This window comes from Nicotiana tabacum, chromosome 5 (assembly GCF_000715075.1).
Source record: "Nicotiana tabacum cultivar K326 chromosome 5, ASM71507v2, whole genome shotgun sequence".
Classification (NCBI taxonomy): Eukaryota; Viridiplantae; Streptophyta; class Magnoliopsida; order Solanales; family Solanaceae; genus Nicotiana; species Nicotiana tabacum.
The window spans coordinates 139203878-139221481 of record NC_134084.1 but is presented as its reverse complement, the minus strand read 5'-3'; the positions used below and the strand labels follow the sequence as shown (position 1 = coordinate 139221481).

Genomic DNA, 17604 nt, shown 5'->3' with positions numbered 1-17604 from the left:
GGTGTTAGAACTGTTGAGGGAGATTGAGCAACAATCTTTTAATGATGGTGCAGGGAGGGAGTTAGGTCAAGGTGTTAAGCAAAATAATTTAGGGGATGTAGTGGTGTACCAGAGAAGGGGCCGGATGTGTAACAGGGAGGAAGGGAGCTCGATTAGAGGGGGTAGGGAGAAGGGGGATATTGTTTCTTATGGAACTTAAGATTCTTTCATGGAATGTGAGGGGGATGAATGACCCAAACAAAAGGGCCATCACCAAAGTGGGAGTTTGAGAGGGGGTGCTAACCTAGTTTGCTTTCAGGAGACAAAAATGGAAGTTGTGTCGGATGTGATTGTGAGGAGTGTCTGGGGAGGTAGTTGGGTAAAATATGACTGAGTTCCAGCAGCGGGAAGTGCCGGGGGAATTCTTCTAATGCGGGATGATAGAAGCTTGGAGGTAAAGGAAATTAAGATAGGAATTTTTTCTTTAGCAGCTCTTATCAAAGATAGAGTGAGGGGGGGGTGGAGTGGGGATTTGGGGGAGTGTACGAACTGGTAGGAGAAGGGTCCAAGGTATTCTTCTGGGAGGAACTGGCCAATATGATGGGGGAATGGGATATTCCATGGGTTCTAGGGGGAGACTTTAACACTATTAGATTCCCGGAGGAGAGATTAGGGTGAAGTCTGATTTCGAGGGCCATGGAGGAGTTTTCTGACTTCATCAATGATCACTTTCTCATTGATCTTCCTCTGTCAGTGGAAAGGTTTACTTGGGCCAGCGCAGAGGATTCCAACTCAAGGTTTAGACTTGATAGATTTCTGATATCACCCTCGTGGGATGAGCTGGTGCCGAATATGCTGCAAATTCCTTTACCCAGGCTGACTTCGGATCATTTGCCTATCTTGCTAGATGGATGCAGAGGGAGGGGGTGCGTGCTCCCTTCCGATTCGAGAACATGTGGTTGAAGGTGCCAGGATTTGGTGACAAGGTGAAAGAATGGTGGACAAGTTACGGGGTATCAGGGACACCTTCATTCCGTCTTTCGAAGAAACTTAAATTGCTTAAGGGAGATATTATTAGGTGGAATAAGGAGGTTTTTGGGAGGGTAGAGGTTAAAATGAGGGAGGGCGAGGGAGTTAGATGAATCTGAGAAAGAGAGATTGGGGGAGGTTAAGAGGGAAATAGTCGAGTTAGCAATAGCTCAGGAGACTAGCTGGCAGCAAAAATCGAGGGCGCTATAGTTAAAGGAGGGGGATTCGAATACCAAATTTTCCATAGGGTGGCGGTTGCAAATCGAAGGAGAAACTTCATATAGTCCTTAGTTGTGGATGGGGTGAGGATTGAGGGAGCGGAGGAGGTAAAAGGGGCAATAATGAGGTTTTACGAGAACTTATACAAAGAGGAAGTTAGTTGGAGGTCGACTTTGGGGTAATGGAGTTTAACCACATAGGGGAGGGAGACAGTGAGTGGCTAGAAAGGGGCTTTCGAGGAGGAAGAGGTGCACGAGGCTGTGTCGAGTTGTGCTAGTGATAAGGGCCCCGGCCCTGATGGTTTCTCCTTGGCCTTCTTCCAACTCTGTTGGGACACTATCAAGGGGGAGTTGATGGAAACCATTGAATACTTCTATGTGAATGGTGTTTTCGAGAGAAGTATCAATGCTATTTTTACTACTATTGTGCCTAAGAAAGAAGGTGCATCTTGTATCAGAGACTACATGCCTATTAGTCTCGTGGGAAGCATTTACAAGATTATTTCTAAAGTGCTTTCCAACAGACTCAAGAAGGTTCTTGACGTGTCCGTTTCGTCATCCCAGCATGCGTTTGTGGAAGGTAAGCAGATCCTGGATGCCGCTTTGGTGGCAAATGAACTTGTAGACTCCAAAAGGAAAAATAGAGATCCCGACTTACTATGCAAGTTGGACCTTGAGAAGGCTTTCGACCATGTCAATTAGGAGTTCCAAGATTTCATTATGATGCGGATGGGGTTTGGGGCAAGATGGAGGGGATGGATCAAGTTTTGCATTTCCTCAGTCGGATTCTCTGTCCTGGTCAATGGTAGCCTGTGTGGTTTCTTTGGCAGCTCCAGGGGTCTCACGCAAGGAGACCCCCTATCCTCCATGCTATTCATTCTAGTGATGGATGCTCTGAGTAAAATGATGGATCGTGCGGCGGCCGGAGGCTTCTTGAGAGGATTCTCAGCTCCGATCGGGGTGCCCAGTGCCCGAAGAGTCTCTCATTTGCTTTTTGCGGATGACACCCTGATTTTCTGTGATGCCGATATGGATCAGTTGACCTACCTGAAGCAGGTCCTGCAGTGGTTTCAGATAGTATCAGGTCTCAAAATCAACCTCGGCAAGTGTGAGAGTTTCCCGGTGGGTGATGTTGCTAACATTGATGCTTTGTCTTATGTTCTTAGACGTAAGGTGGGCTCCCTTCCCACTACTTACTTGGGTCTCCCATTGGGCGTTTCGCATAAGGATACTATGGTTTGGAATCCAGTGATCGAAAGGGTTGAAAAAGGATTAGCAGGCTGGCAGAAACGGTACTTGTCAGAAGGCGGAAAGGAAGTGCTTATCAAAAGCATCTTATCGAGTATGCCCACCTATTACCTGTCTCTGTTGCAAGCTCCTGTGAGAATCACAGAAAAACTGGAGCGGCTTTAAAGGAATTTTCTTTGGGATGCAGCAGATGGAACTAGAAAGTATCATCTAGTGAATTGGCAGACAGTCACTTCCCCAAAGAAGTGGAGTGGACTTGGATTAAAAGATCTTAGGGTATTCAACAGAGCTTTGTTGGGAAAATAGCTGTGGAGATTCGGGATAGAAGAGCATGCTTTATGGAGGGAGGTCATAGTAGAAAAGTACGATTCCGCGGGAGGGGGTTGGAGGACCAAGGCAATCACAACACCTTTCGGGTGTGGCATGTGGAGGAGTATCATGAAGAATTGGGAATCTTTCGGTGGTAACATTACTTACAGGGTGAGAGATGGAAGGAGACTCAGCTTTTGGAATCATAGGTGGTGTGGAGAGGAAACTCTGAGGGTTTCAGAGTTTCAAACTAGAATGAATTGATGGTCCAACAGATTCGTAAGGAACATGAAGGGGGCTAGTATGGGACCTCTCATTTAGAAGGAACATGCAAGATTGGGAGACTGCGGAGCTCTAAGATTTATTGACACCGCTATATGGGCAAGACAGACCCCAGCCATTTTGTGATTCTTGGAGATGGGGTTTACGTGGCGATGGTTTGTTCACCATAAAGTCCTTTTACCAGAGTATGTTGGTGAGAGAGGAGGCCTCTTTTCCATACTCCTCGATCTGGATTCCTAAGGCACCCACGAAGGTGTGCTTTTTTGCATGTCTAGCGGCGAGGGGAGTAATTTTGACTGCTGAGAATTTGCGAAAGAGAGGAATTACACTTGTTGCATTGCCCTGTGTCCTCGGCTTCGTGGAGGGTGATCCTGAACCTTTTTGGTGTTCAATGGGTGATGCCAAGCACCGTAAAGGAAATGTTATATAGTTGGGCAGGTTTCCCTAGAAGAAGAAAGCAAAAGGCGTGGAAGTTCGCCCCGCTAGCTCTCATGTGGATAGTTTGGGGGAGAGAAATAGGAGAGCTTTTGAGGGGATTGAGTCTATTTTTTCACATCTAAAGAATAGTCTTTTATCTTTGATCGCTTTTTGGTGCACTCATATAGCCCCTACTTGTATAGAAGATTGGACGTCTTTTGTAGAGAATCATGTTCTGATGTAAATTCTCTACTTTTTGGTATACTTCCTGTATACGGGAGTTTTCTCCCTTTTGATTAATACAATTTACCTTATCAAAAAAAAATGTGCGCTTTGGAATTTATTATCCAGTATTATTGATGCTCCCCCATTTGATTTTTATTTGATCTACAGAAGTGCAGGACATTCAATAGTTGAAGACTTACATTATGACGTAGTAAAAGATCTTCAAGTGCTTGACAATTCATAAGCGAAGTGACCCCTTTGGCAGTTACTTCACCACAGTCCTAAACAAAGATTAGACCAAATGAAATTGTGAGAGAACAGAGGCAACTAAATTACATTTCCTGAGGAAATAAACAAAATAAGTACCAAACCGTTTGGCTCAAAGATCCTAGTGCAACAAGTCACAAATAACGCACGAAAAGACTTAAGTTTGAAAACTTTTTGGGTCGGGAATCTAATCTAATCTATATCTAGGAAGTCTGAAAATGAAACTAGCTATATATTCTATCACCTGGAGTTTCAAAATAACTAACAGGAAAAAACAAAATGTGATATGAAATCGAACTCATTAACTAAATGCTTCTGAGAAAACAAAATTACGAATGAAATCAGACTCATTAAATAAATGCTTCTTATGCATCAGACCTCCGTAACTGATATAGGACATTATGTTCCGGCTTTAGAAGCCTAGATCCAGAAACAGTTGATCTAAAATTGTCAGGCTGTAGTTTTAAGATGGTTTAGGTCTGTCTGTGCCAACTAATTTAAGAGATAGTGATCTCAGGTAAATTACACTTCTCGTTGACAGTTTGATACTATTTCTAAGTAGTGGATTGCCTGCCTGCTAAACCTCTGTGCACACATTGATCAAAGTGCTTGAGCTCTCTATTTTATCTTTTTTCTTGATTTTGCAGCAATTTTACTTAGGAGCATCTTAATTCTTATACCAGGGATTGTATGAGACACTTGCATTGTTAAGCATCCAACTTCATAGAAATTCTGATCTCTGGTAATTCTCTTTGTGGTACTACAGTTGATACCGAATTCTGTACTTGACAATGGATACATGGCTTAATAGGCATCCATTGACTAATGCTTCTCTCTGCTTTTCACCCATGGGATCTTCAGATTCCTACCGTATATGCATCTCTTCTAAAAATAACCTTTTTTCTTTTGTTAGAAATGTTGTTAACAGGTCGCGAAACTTAAGTTGCAACAATTGCATGTGAAGAAATATTTAAAGGCCTAAAAGAATACATGCTAGTAATTTTCTCCTCCCAATTGCCATTTAAGAATCCTATCACCTAGGCAAATTTAAACAAAAGATTATTCTTTCTTCAGCTTGAAGAATTAGAAATTTAAAAAAGAAACATGAAAAGCAGGTATACAACAAGTGGAGTGACAGTAGCAATGGCAAACCTCTAAATGAAGAGAGATCAACCCTGGCCAACCATTTGAAATAGTATCTTGCGACTCTGCAAAGAAACATTATAAGTTCATAAAACCAGGATTTTCATCGCAAAGATTCCAATATATGAGAACAACAGGAAATTTCAAAGTTGCGCAAGCTATCATGGCATTAAAAAAAAGGGGCAGCCCGGTGCACGAAGCATCCCACATTCACATAGGATCCGGGGAAGGGCCGCTCCCCAAGGGGTGTGATGCGGACAGCCCACCCTAATGCAAGCATCAGTGGTGATTGATTTTTTCGCAAAAATCATACTTAAACTATGGCTCAAACCAAGGGTACATCCTTGTCTTATCTTAGTAAACAAAAACCATCCTTATACTATTTAAAAAGATGCAAGAATCATCCTACCATTAAATTTTATCACAAAAACTAACAGCATCGTCAAAAAACCATGTCCATCACGTGCCTTTTCCCCTCAATTTTCCAATATTGTCCCTCCTGCCCAATCGACTTTTCTAAGAACGTGCTGACCATCTTCTTTTTCCTTCTTAATTTTTGTTTCCTCCCTTTCTTTCTTCTTCTTCTTCAAGAAAGCTAGTAGGATGAACTAGCTGCTGCTTATTTCTTCTTAAAAGTTGCTGCTATTTAATGAACAAAAATGGCCTACACTGAAATAACTTCTCCTTAAGTTGTCTTCTTATAACAAGCTGATGATAACAAGAGATTGGCACGACCTTGAGGTGGAAGTGCATTATGATCATGTAAAATCTTATATTTGTGCCGAGCTTTGATGAGGGTGCCGATTCTCTTTGTGTCAATTTTATTAGACTACCTATAAATGAGAAAAATTAAAAGGTTCTAGCTCTAAATCAAGAACCTGAAAGTCTGAAACTAGATTAGTCCTCTTCCATTTGTCGGAGTGAGTGGTTTCACAATAGTTGAGCTAAACCGAAGTTGGAGTCACATTTTAAAAACAAACCTTGCATTATCACCTCAAATGAAAGATAAAATATCAAAATTTACTGTACGTGCAGTGAAATACATGCTGCTGCTTAGAAAGTCAAAACTCTTCCACTATTTTTAAAAGCTTTGCACTTTCCTCTCCAAAAGGAAGTTAGCAAGAAATAGTATAGCATGAGATCGGAGAGTTCCAACTATCATACCATAGTTGGGTGTGAAGTTCATATGGAAAGAAACTTCTAGTTTTGAAGTCTTAGTCCTTTTTGGCAAAAGTGGAAGACGATTGGGTAGGAGGGACAATATTGGAAAATTGAGGGGAAAAGGCACGTGATGGACATGGTCTTTTGATGATGCTGTTAGTTTTTGTGATAAAATTTAACGGAAGGATATTCTTGCAACTTTTTAAATAGTATAAGGATGGTTTTTTTTTACTAGAATAAGACAAGGATGTACCCTTGCTTTGAGCCATAATTTAAGGATGATTTTTGCCAAAAACACGTGGTGATTCCACGGCTCTAACCCGTGACCTATAGGTCAAACGGAGACAACTTTACCATTGCTCCAAGGCATTAAACTTATTAACCATACTTTAAAACTTTGTGAAAGAGGGATAGAGTGTAAGCTTAGGAACACTAGAAGAGTGACTAAGAACCAGTTTTGTTTTATGCTTGGTAGATCTATAATAGAGTTTATATTCTTGCTAAAAAAATTGATGGAAGTTTATAGGGAGAAGAAGGAAGATCCACGCATTATATTTATTGATCTAGGGCAAGAACATCATAAAATGTCAAAGAAATGTCCTTTGGTGGATATTGGAGAAGAATTGAATCCATATTAAATAAAATATATAAAGAATAAGAACGAAGAAGCAATCACTAGTGTCAAAAATTAGGAAATTATTAATATAACAAGAGCCCTTTCCTTGTAAATTTTGGAAAGGTTTAGAATCCTTAGAATTGAGTACTTAGGAATAGAAATTACTTTCCTTTCTTTTTTTGGATTACTAGTAGACTTTTTTTTTTGATATGGTAATTTGCTCCCATAGTGACTCAAACCCACAACCTTACGGTTGGAGGTGGAGATGCTTTCCACTTGAGTTATGATCTCTTGTCTGGATTACTTGTAAACTATACTCAAAGCCCAATGTCGTTGGGGGAATAGTCAAGCAATTCAATTCCTAACATCTCTTAGTTTCTCATTCTTTAGACCAAGTATAAGAACAGTGATAGTAGAAACAACGGAGTTTCCCCTAACCATAGGCTTACACCATTTATTTGCATTTAGCCCGTAATTATTTACCCCAAGTATGAATGCACTAACAATATACAAGATCAGTCCCTATGATGTATGCTATTTGCAAACAATATTGTGTTAATTGGCGAAATTAGAGACGGTGTCATTAAACTTGAAAATTGGAGATACTTTCTAGAGAGTGAGGATTTAGTTAGGATAAGCACAAGATAGAATATATGCACCACATGATTAGCCAACATAAAAAAATAAAGTTGAGGTGAGATAAGACAGGATTGCAGTTAAAAGGGATGAGGTACACCTAAAATCACATGGAAGAAAGTTGTTTCAAAAGACCGACAATCTTTTCGAACCTAGGTAGACTTAGTGAAAATAAAGGCACAAAGGACGAAAAGGACCCACGTAAGCAATACCAACTAGTTCGGAGTAAGGCTTAATCATGTTGGTACACTTACTTTGGGTCCAATGTTTGTTAGGAGTCTTTTAGTGTTGTTAGAGATTCGTATGCCTGTAAAAAAAGCAGAGAACTTCTAGTGCTAGAGAACCCAAACATTTTGACATAAGATTGACAAGATAAATGGAGTAACATGGATAGCGAGGATTCATATAGCCGACTCTAACTAGCTTGGGATTGAGGCATAGATGTTCTTATTGTCTAATTGATCTGGAGAATAAGAACAGAAAAATGGATTTGTTTGTTACAACTGGATGAACCTCAGACACAGGAGAATTTTCCAATCATAAAAATTCAAACATGATGTTCTTGAGAGTAGTGCAAACCTGAATTAAGACGTCTGCATCCCAGCAGAGAAAGCTCAGTTATGTTCATGCAATTCTGAGCAAGGGTAAGTAAATCATCATTGGTCATCTGTGCTGTTACTCTTTCAAGCTTCAATTTCCTCAAACACGGTGCACTGAACTGGAAGCTTAGTGAGGAAATCTCACCAAAGCAATAGCAAAGAGCTAACACTTGCAAGTTTTTTAAGGTCTCCAAGATATTTCTTACAACAGAATCAGATATTACCTGTTAAGATCAGTAATACTAAGTAGGCAACACTGATTTCAAGCACTAGTCTGAAATACACATTATTTAAGTCTCGAACAAGATAAATTACATTAGCAACCGAAGTTAGATTTCCAGGCACAAGAAGGTAAAGTAGATCGTGTTAACAACTGGATGCCCTATTTTTCTATGCTCAATGAAATGAATAATTGACACTCTCAATCCATACAAACCTACGTATAGTCAGATATAAATGTGTATGTTAGATTTTGTAAGTAACAAGTTTGGAGAGAAAAATCTCACAGCACTATTGTATCCTGATAAGTCCCATTATTGCAAGTTAACTTTATAAAATTACCGAAAGTACACTCCCTGTCTGATTTCTTTGTTGGTTTGCTTTTTGATTTCAAAACTTTATAAATTTGTCCACAATTTTTGTTTTTTGATAAGTACATTTGACCACAAATTCTAAAATTATATATTAATTATTAAACAACGACAATATACCCAGCGTATTCCCACATTGTGGGGGTCTAGGGAGGGTAAAGTGTATGCGGACCTTGCCCCTATCTTGTGGAGGTAGAGACGTTATTTCCAAAAGACCCTCAGCTCAAGAAAAATTATACATTAAACATTTTTTAAGATGTAATAATTTATAAAATGAGAGAGTGGTGGCTTTATCAAAGTCTAACTTAAGGACCAGATTTCCAGTCTCGAATAATCTAAGAAATTGTAAGATTCAGAATAGAACTTTCAAAGAACAAAAAAACTATATATAGACAAGTTAGCAAATTCCATACTTTCATTTTATGGAATGATATTAAAAGGTGTCTCTCCAAGCTTTTGAAATCTCAAGTAAAGATGAACAGATTTAGTGAGAAAGAAGAAACCTTTAGTCCAAGCTTTTGAAATCTCAAGTAAAGATGGAACAGATTTAGAGACAAAGAAGAAACCTTTAGTTTCCAAGCCCAGGTAAATAAGTTTCAGACTTGAAACAGGTTGCAGCCCCTCAGCTTAACTTTCAAGGATAAATACCCAAGGGAAAGATAACTTTCATCACACTTCATGTTACTTGAAGGAACCATTGATCATGAAATATACATCATCCATTGTCATTATGGTAAAGAGACTTGAAGGTGGTCCTTATAAACAAATAAAAGAGAGACTTGAAGGTGGTACACTACAAAAAGAGAACTCAAGACAATGAAAAGAGTTCGTGAAAGTATTTGGACATGAGGAACCATGCCTTGGAATAAACATAATAAAAGGCGAAAAAGATTTAGAAATGAGTTGCAAGGATCAACAGCTTTTGTCATTTTCGACAATACAGTTCCGTCATCATATTTCTTTACAATTTAGATGATTGAACACCAGTTCAGGCCCTCAACCCATAAGCTCATTGAACATTGTTCAATTTGCACACAACTAACTGGATCGAGACGAGGGGGAAAAAACTACCAAGAAGTTTATGTAAACACTTTACCTGGAAATAAAGAATCAACGTCTCTAGCCAAGGACAAAAAGTGGGTACCAGCTTGAGCCCATCTTCACCTAAAGATCCACCTAAACCAACAATAAATGTCCTCAACATTTTAATTGCTGGCCGCAGGGCCTCCAGTGAAAAGAATGAGAATCCCCAACCAAGTGAGATTTCCTCCAAATTGCAGGACTTTCCAAGCTCATAATACAATACAGGACAGTTATATGACAAAGCAGGAGAGTTCTCTAGAATATTACTCTCCTCTTTTAATAGATGCCTGCAGCCTCTGGCAATCAAGCACTTTAGATGAGGACTTCTGCGGACAACATGACCCACTGCATGGCAAGAAACCTGAAATTCCAAAGTTTACAATATATTGGTCATACAGACATGTCGTACTGTGCAGATCTTACTCCAGGTGTAAGGCAGAACTTTTCGATTTCATGCTAAACACAAATCATCTGTCATCTGTCATCTGTCTATAAGCATCATTCTACCTCAAAGGCTCCACCCATAGAGTCCAAAGCCCCCAAAAAGTGCTCCCTTCTGGGATACTATAAGTCAGTAAAAGCAAGTGAAAGGCCTTGGCGTCTTTGGCAGTAATCCATGTAGTGGAGAGGGAGTTTAAATGGAGATGTGGAGAGTTTAGTGACATAAAGTACCTAGATGGTTGCTGATTTTAAATATTTTCTTCAAAACGCATGGATCTGAATTTCCAGAAACCTTTAAAAGATTGGTGAAGTTCGATTAAGTCCACTGATCTACTCCAGCTTCTACTTCATCTGTCAACAGATTCACTAGGGCGTATAAAAGTAAGCTAGATATATAAATGTCCTGAAATACATAAGTGTACAGATTTGTGTGGGAACAACCCTTTTAAGAGCTTAAACTGTTAAAGTGGGAAACTTTTTTTCATTTGATTGTGTCTTTGATAGCTCTGTCATGTACCGTCGCCTGTTGGATTCTTTTATACGGGCCAAATACAAAGAAATATTATTATCACTATGGTAGGTCGTGAGATTCAACCAAAGACCTCCACCCTTTCAATTGCTCACCCTAAAAGCTTCAAGCACAGAATTCAACAAGTATTTCCCATGGATTTGCAACAGCTTATTCCCTAGAGCACACTGATAAAATAAAATCCACATCTTTTCCAGAATAACTTGGAGGAAGAAGACTTTAAGTTCATCCAGAATTACTCACAAACCTTAGTATCAGATACATCAAGCATCTCGAGTGACGATCCCGAAAATTTGTAGAGAGAATTGTCGTCAAGCTGAGTTTCCCTCAAACAAAGACTTCTTACTCTATATAATTGAGAGATAAGCTCCAAAAGAGTAATTTCACTGATAGCTGCAAATGAGGAGATTTTTTGAAAATTGAAGTCAAAGATATCAGAAACCACATGGAAGTTGGAAAAGAGGATATAATCATGTCCACAAATGTAATTTCCAGCTTCCTTAACTTACAATGTAGAGCCTTAAGTGAGAAAGCACGGGAGAAAATGTTATTATTAATATTAGATATTCAATATAATACAAGAGGTCCTATTTATAGCTATAGTCTACAAAGTACATATTACTCTCATTCCAATGTGGGACTACACATAACTAACACTCCCCCTCAAGCCGGTGCATACACATCATATGTACCGAGCTTGTTACACATGTAACTAATACGAGAACCAGTAAGAGACTTAGTGAAAATATCTGCTAGTTAATCATTCGACTTTACAAATTTTGTAACAATAACTTCTGAAAGTATTTTTTCTCTGACAAAGTGACAGTCGATCTCAATGTGTTTAGTCCTCTCATTGAACACCAGATTTGACGCAATATGAAGAGCAGCTTGGTTATCACACACTAGTTCCATCTTGTTGATTTCTCCGAACTTTAACACGTTGAACAACTGCTGGACCCAAACTAACTCACACGTTGCCATAGCCATGGCCCGATATTCGGCTTCGGCGCTAGATCGAGCGACTACATTCTGTTTCTTGCTCTTCTAAGAGACCAAATTACCTCCTACTAGAACACAATATCCAGACGTAGAACGTCTATCAAAAGTTGATCCTGCCCAATCAACATCCGTGTACCCAACAATCTGCTCGTGACCTCGATCCTGGAATAGTAATCATTTGCCTGGAGCTGACTTTATATACTGAAGAATGCGAACAACTGCATCCCAGTGACTATCACAGGGAGAATCCATAAACTGAATTACAACACTCACCGGAAAAGAAATGTCAGGCCTAGTCACTGTGAGGTAATTCAATTTGCCAACCTCCTATATCTCGTGGGGTCTCTAAGAGGCCTCCATGTCCTGGCAGAAGCTTAGCATTCGGATCCATAGGAGAGTCAATAGGTCTGCAACCCATCATTTCAGTCTCCTCAAGAATTTCTAAGGCATACTTCCGCTGTGAAATAACAATACCCGAGCTAGACTGAGCGACCTCAATACCTAGAAAATACTTCAATCTGCCCAAATCCCTAATCTGGAAGTGCTGAAAGAGATGCTGCTTCAGATTAGTAATACCATCCTGATCCTTATCAGTAATAACAATATCATCAACATAAACCACCAGATAAATACACGGATTAGGAGTAGAATGCCGATAAAACACAGAGTGATCAGCCTCACTATGAGTCGTGCCGAACTCCCGAATAATTGTGCTGAACTTACCAAACCAAGCTCGAGGGGACTGTTTCAAACCATATAGTGACTTGCGCAATCTGCATACACAACCACTAAACTCCCCCTGAGCAACAAAACGAGGTGGTTGCTCCATATAAACTTCCTCCTCAAGTTCACCGTGGAGAAAAGCATTCTTAATGTCTAACTGATAAAGAGGCCAATGACGTACAATAGCTATGGACAAAAAGAGACGAGCAAATGCTACTTTAGCCACGGGAGAGAAAGTATCACTATAATCAAGCCCAAAAATCTGAGTATATCCTTTTGCAACAAGGCCTTAAGCCGATCAACCTGGCCATCCGGGCCGACTTTGACTACATAAACCCTATGACAACCAACAATAGACTTACCTGCACGAAGAGAAACAAGCTCCCAAGTGCCACTCGAATGTAAAACAGACATCTCGTCAATCATAGCTTGTCACCATCCTGGATGAGATAACGCCTCACCTGTAGACTTAGGGATAGAAACAGTGGACAAAGAAGATATAAAAGCATAATGAGGTGACGACAAACGATGATAACTTAAACCGACATAGTGGGGATTAGGATTAAGTGTGGATCGTACACCTTTGCGGAGTGCAATTGGTTGACTAAGAGGAGACAAGTCCGTAGTAGGTGCAAAATCTAATGCAGGACGTGAATCACCTGGGTCTGATGCTGGATGTGGACGACAATGATAAGTCAAGAGTGGTGGAGCTGCAGAAGATTGAACTGGATTATGTGGAGGAACTTGAGCTATAGGTGGTGGAACTGAAGCTATAAGTGGTGGAGCTACAACTGGAGCTGTAAGTGGTGGAGCTCGAGATGTAGAGGAAGATGAATGGGAGATAGTGATTGAATCTCCAAAAGATGAAACTGGTAGTACCTCAGAAATATCTAAGTGATTACCTGGACCTGTGAAGTATGATTGGGTTTCAAAGAAAGGTAACATCAACGGACATAAGGTACCGCTGAAGGTCAGAAGAATAGCATCGATACCCTTTTGTGTTCTTGAGTAACCTAGAAATACGCACTTAAGTGCACGAAGAGCTAACTTATTTGTTCCTGGAGTAAGGTTATGGACAAAACAATTGCTTCCAAAGATACGGGGTGGAAGAGAGAACAAAGGTAAGTAGGGAAACATGACAGAGAATGGAACTTGGTTCTGGATAGCTGAAGATGGCATACGATTAATAAGATAGCAAGATGTAAGAACTGCATCCCCCCAAAAACGCAACGGAGCATGAGATTGTATGAGTAGGGTACGAGCAATTTCAATAAGATGTCTATTCCTTCTTCCAGCTACCCCATTTTGTTGAGATGTGTACGGACAAGATGTTTGATGAATAATTCCATGAGATTTTGAAAATGTTGGTTTATGTTTAGTTAACAATGGCATGCTGAAAATGTTGGTTTATGTTTAGTCAACAATGGCATGCCAATTGGAAGAGTTGGTGGAAAGAGTTGGTGTGGATGCTAGGAGGAAGCTTCCTCCTTTGATGTCACCCATGACATCAAGAGGAGGTAGTTTGATGTCAGCAATGACATCAAGAGGAGGTCTTTACCTCTATAAATAGATGCACTCCTTCACTTGTAGAAATCATCCCAAAATAATACAATACATTGTAGTGAGTAGAGAGTTAAGAGAGAAATTCTCTTAAGTGTAATTGGGAAATCTCCCCTTCCTTTGTTAATATTAAAAGGACAATTGTTCTCTGGTGGACGTAGGATTATTTTGATCCGAACCACGTTAAATCTTGTGTTCTTTCTTTTACGTTTCCGCTAACAATTGGTATCAGAGCGACAGGATTCTTTAACGATCCAAGGAGGAAGAACAAGCAAATATGAGTTCCATGAAGTTTGAAATTGATAGATTCAATGGACGCAACAACTTCAATATCTGGAAGATCCAGATAATGGCGTTACTGCGGAGGGAAGGTTCAATCCATGCTATTGACAGAAAGTATCCTACGGATATATCAGCTCCCGACAAGGAGAAGATTGAAGGGGATGCATTGAGTGCAATCCAACTATCCCTTGCACCTAACGTGCTTTGTGAAGTGAGTACGGGTACCGAAGAGACGGCCAAACAGTTGTGGGAAAAGCTAGAAGGGCTATACCAAGACCGATCAGTGACAACAAGAATGTTGTTACAACGGCGTCTTCACACATTTAAGATGGGGCCAGGTACTTCGTTACAAGATCATTTAGATGCGTTTAATAAACTTGTCATGGACTTACAGATTGCAGGAATTAAAAGGGAGGAGGAGACGCTTGCATGTGCTTTGCTATTTTCATTGACTTCAGGATATCGTGATATTGAGAATTCAATGATGTATAGCAAGGAGCCTATCAAGCTTGAGCAAGTGCGGCAGGCACTTAACTCTAGTGATGTGCGGAGGCACATTGAAGGAGATAGAGATGACCAGGCAAGTGGCCTCTTTGTAAGAGGCCGGACTAGCCAACAGGGAAAGACCAAATCAAAGCACAGATCAAAGTCTCGTGTGAACAAGAAGAATACAGAGTGTTGGGGTTGTGGCAAGAAGGGGCACTTTGAACGAGATTGCCCAATGTCAAAGTCCAAGGAAAAGGCGAGTGCATCTACAGTTGAACAGGTACATAATTTTGATAATGATTATGTACTAACAACATCGTGTAATAATAATAGTAGTTATGAAAACAAATGGGTGTTAGACTCTGCTTGTACTCTGCATATGACGTTCCGAAAAGACTGGTTTAGCAGCTACGAGAAAAGTGGAGGAACCGTAGTAATGGGCAATAATGCAACTTGTGCAATAGTTGGCATTGGCTCAGTTCGGGTTCGCTGCCATGATGGAATCGTGAGGACTATTACACAAGTCCGTCATGTTCCTGATCTGAAGAAGAATTTGATCTCCTTGGGTACTCTGGATGAACAAGGCTACAGGTACATGAGCGAAGCAGGAACTATGAAGGTGACTAAAGGTTCTTTAGTCATGCTGAAAGGCAAGCTGGAGAATGGCCTTTACACATTGGCCGGAAGCACCATTGTTGGCTCTGCAAATGCATCTACAGTGCAGTTATCTAATGATGACAAGGCAAGACTATGGCACATGAGACTGGGTCATATGAGCGCACGTGGACTGGAGATGTTGAGCAATCGTAAACTTTTGGAAGGTGAGAAGATCAGCACGCTTGACTTCTGTGAGCACTGCGTTCTAGGGAAGCAGAAGAAGGTCAGCTTCAGCACTGGCAAACACAAGACAAGAGGAGTGCTAGACTACATCCATTCAGATTTATGGGGTCCTTCTAAACTTCCATCGAAGGGCGGAAAGAGGTATCTTCTCATTTTTATTGATGATTTCTCACGAAAGGTTTGGGTGTATTTTTTGAAGGCAAAAAGTGATGCTTTTGAAGCATTTAAAGAGTGGAAGATTTTGATTGAAAATCAAATGGAGCGGAAAATCAAGTATCTTCGCACAGACAATGGCTTGGAGTTTTGCAATGAAGAGTATAATGAATTCTGCAAGGTTCATGGGATCTCAAGACATAGGACTGTCAGGCATACCCCACAGCAGAATGGAGTTGCCGAGAGAATGAACAGAACTCTTCTTGAAAAGGCTCGTTGTATGCTCCTACAAGCCAAAATGTCCAAAGTATTTTGGGCTGAAGCAGTTCACACTACTGCTCATATTGTCAATCGATCTCCAGCATCGGCAATTGACTTTAAGACTCCGAATGAGGTATGGTCAGGTGAACCCTCTAACTATTCATACTTACGAGTATTTGGGTGTCCAGCTTATTATCACGTTAATGAAGGAAAGCTTGAACCAAGGGCTAAGAAGGCCATATTCGTAGGGTATGTGGATGGAGTAAAAGGGTACAAACTTTGGTGTTTGTCTTTACTCAAATTTATAGTTAGTAGAGATGTCACCTTCGATGAATCCTCTATACTTGATCCCCGTAAAGTTTCCGTGGAGTTTTCAGGAAACAAGAACAACGAGCAGGTGGAGCTTCCGGTGGAGCTTGCCAAGGAAAAGGATCAAGAGACTCAGGTTAAAGATGAGTCAGAAGATGTAGGCGTTGAAGAACTTGCTGTCAATGAACCATACACAATTGCGAAGGGGAGGGAGAAGAGGCAAACACGAGAACCGGAACGCCTTATAAATCAAGCAAACTTGATTGCATATGCGTTCGTAGCTGCACAAGAAGAGATTAAAGATCTGGAGCCCTCCTCGTATATTGAAGCAACTTCTTGCAAGGATGCCGCACAATGGCGGTTAGCCATGACTGAAGAGATGGAGTCTCTTCGCAAGAATCAGACATGGGTCTTAGTGAAAAGACAAAAGGGGAAGAGGACAGTTGGATGCAAGTGGGTCTACCGAAAGAAAGAGGGAATTTCTGAAGTGGAAGATGTTAGGTTCAAGGCGAGATTGGTTGCAAAAGGTTTCAGCCAAAAGGAGAGAATTGACTACAATGAGATTTTCTCTCCGGTCGTGAAGCATAGCTCAATTCGCGTGCTACTAGCATTGGTTGCACAATTTGACTTGGAGCTTCAACAGCTTGATGTCAAAACTGCTTTCTTACACGGTGATCTAGAAGAGACAATCTATATGGATCAACCTGAAGGTTTCCTAGCTGAGGGAAAAGAAGATCACGTATGCCAACTAAAGAAGTCTTTGTATGGTTTGAAGCAATCCCCTAGACAGTGGTACAAGAGGTTTGATGCATTCATGACTACACATAAATTCTCAAGGAGTGCATTTGATAGTTGTGTGTATCACAAGAAGATGTCTGGTAACTCAATGATTTATTTATTGTTGTATGTTGATGATATGCTTATTGCTGCTAACAACATTACAGAGATAAATGCTTTGAAGAAACTATTGAGTAAGGAATTTGACATGAAGGATTTAGGAGATGCAAAGAAAATCCTTGGTATGGAGATTTCAAGAGAAGACGATGTTGTACATCTTTCTCAGAAGAGGTATATTGAAAGGGTTCTCGAGAGATTCAATATGCAAACGTGCAAGCCTGTAAGTACACCATTAGCTCCTCATTTTAAACTTTCAGAGTCACAAATGCCTCAGTCCGAGGATGAGGTGGAGCATATGTCAAAGATTCCTTATGCCAGTGCA

At 40.4% G+C, this 17604-nt stretch overlaps 1 protein-coding gene across 6 annotated transcripts in view; it reads right to left on the bottom strand.

The window, feature by feature from the left end:
• The window catches only part of LOC107780392 (BTB/POZ domain-containing protein FBL11), a 55323-nt gene that overhangs the window by 4476 nt on the left and 33243 nt on the right, over positions 1–17604 (bottom strand). For all 6 annotated transcript variants that reach the window (XM_075254131.1, XM_075254129.1, XM_075254130.1 and 3 more), the window contains 5 exons: positions 11020–11165; positions 9816–10163; positions 8110–8353; positions 5127–5182; positions 3908–3988 (listed from right to left, as the gene is read on the bottom strand). In XM_075254131.1, coding sequence (XP_075110232.1) covers positions 3908–3988; positions 5127–5182; positions 8110–8353; positions 9816–10163; positions 11020–11165 — 875 coding nt within the window. The remainder of the gene's footprint in view (positions 1–3907; positions 3989–5126; positions 5183–8109; positions 8354–9815; positions 10164–11019; positions 11166–17604) is intronic.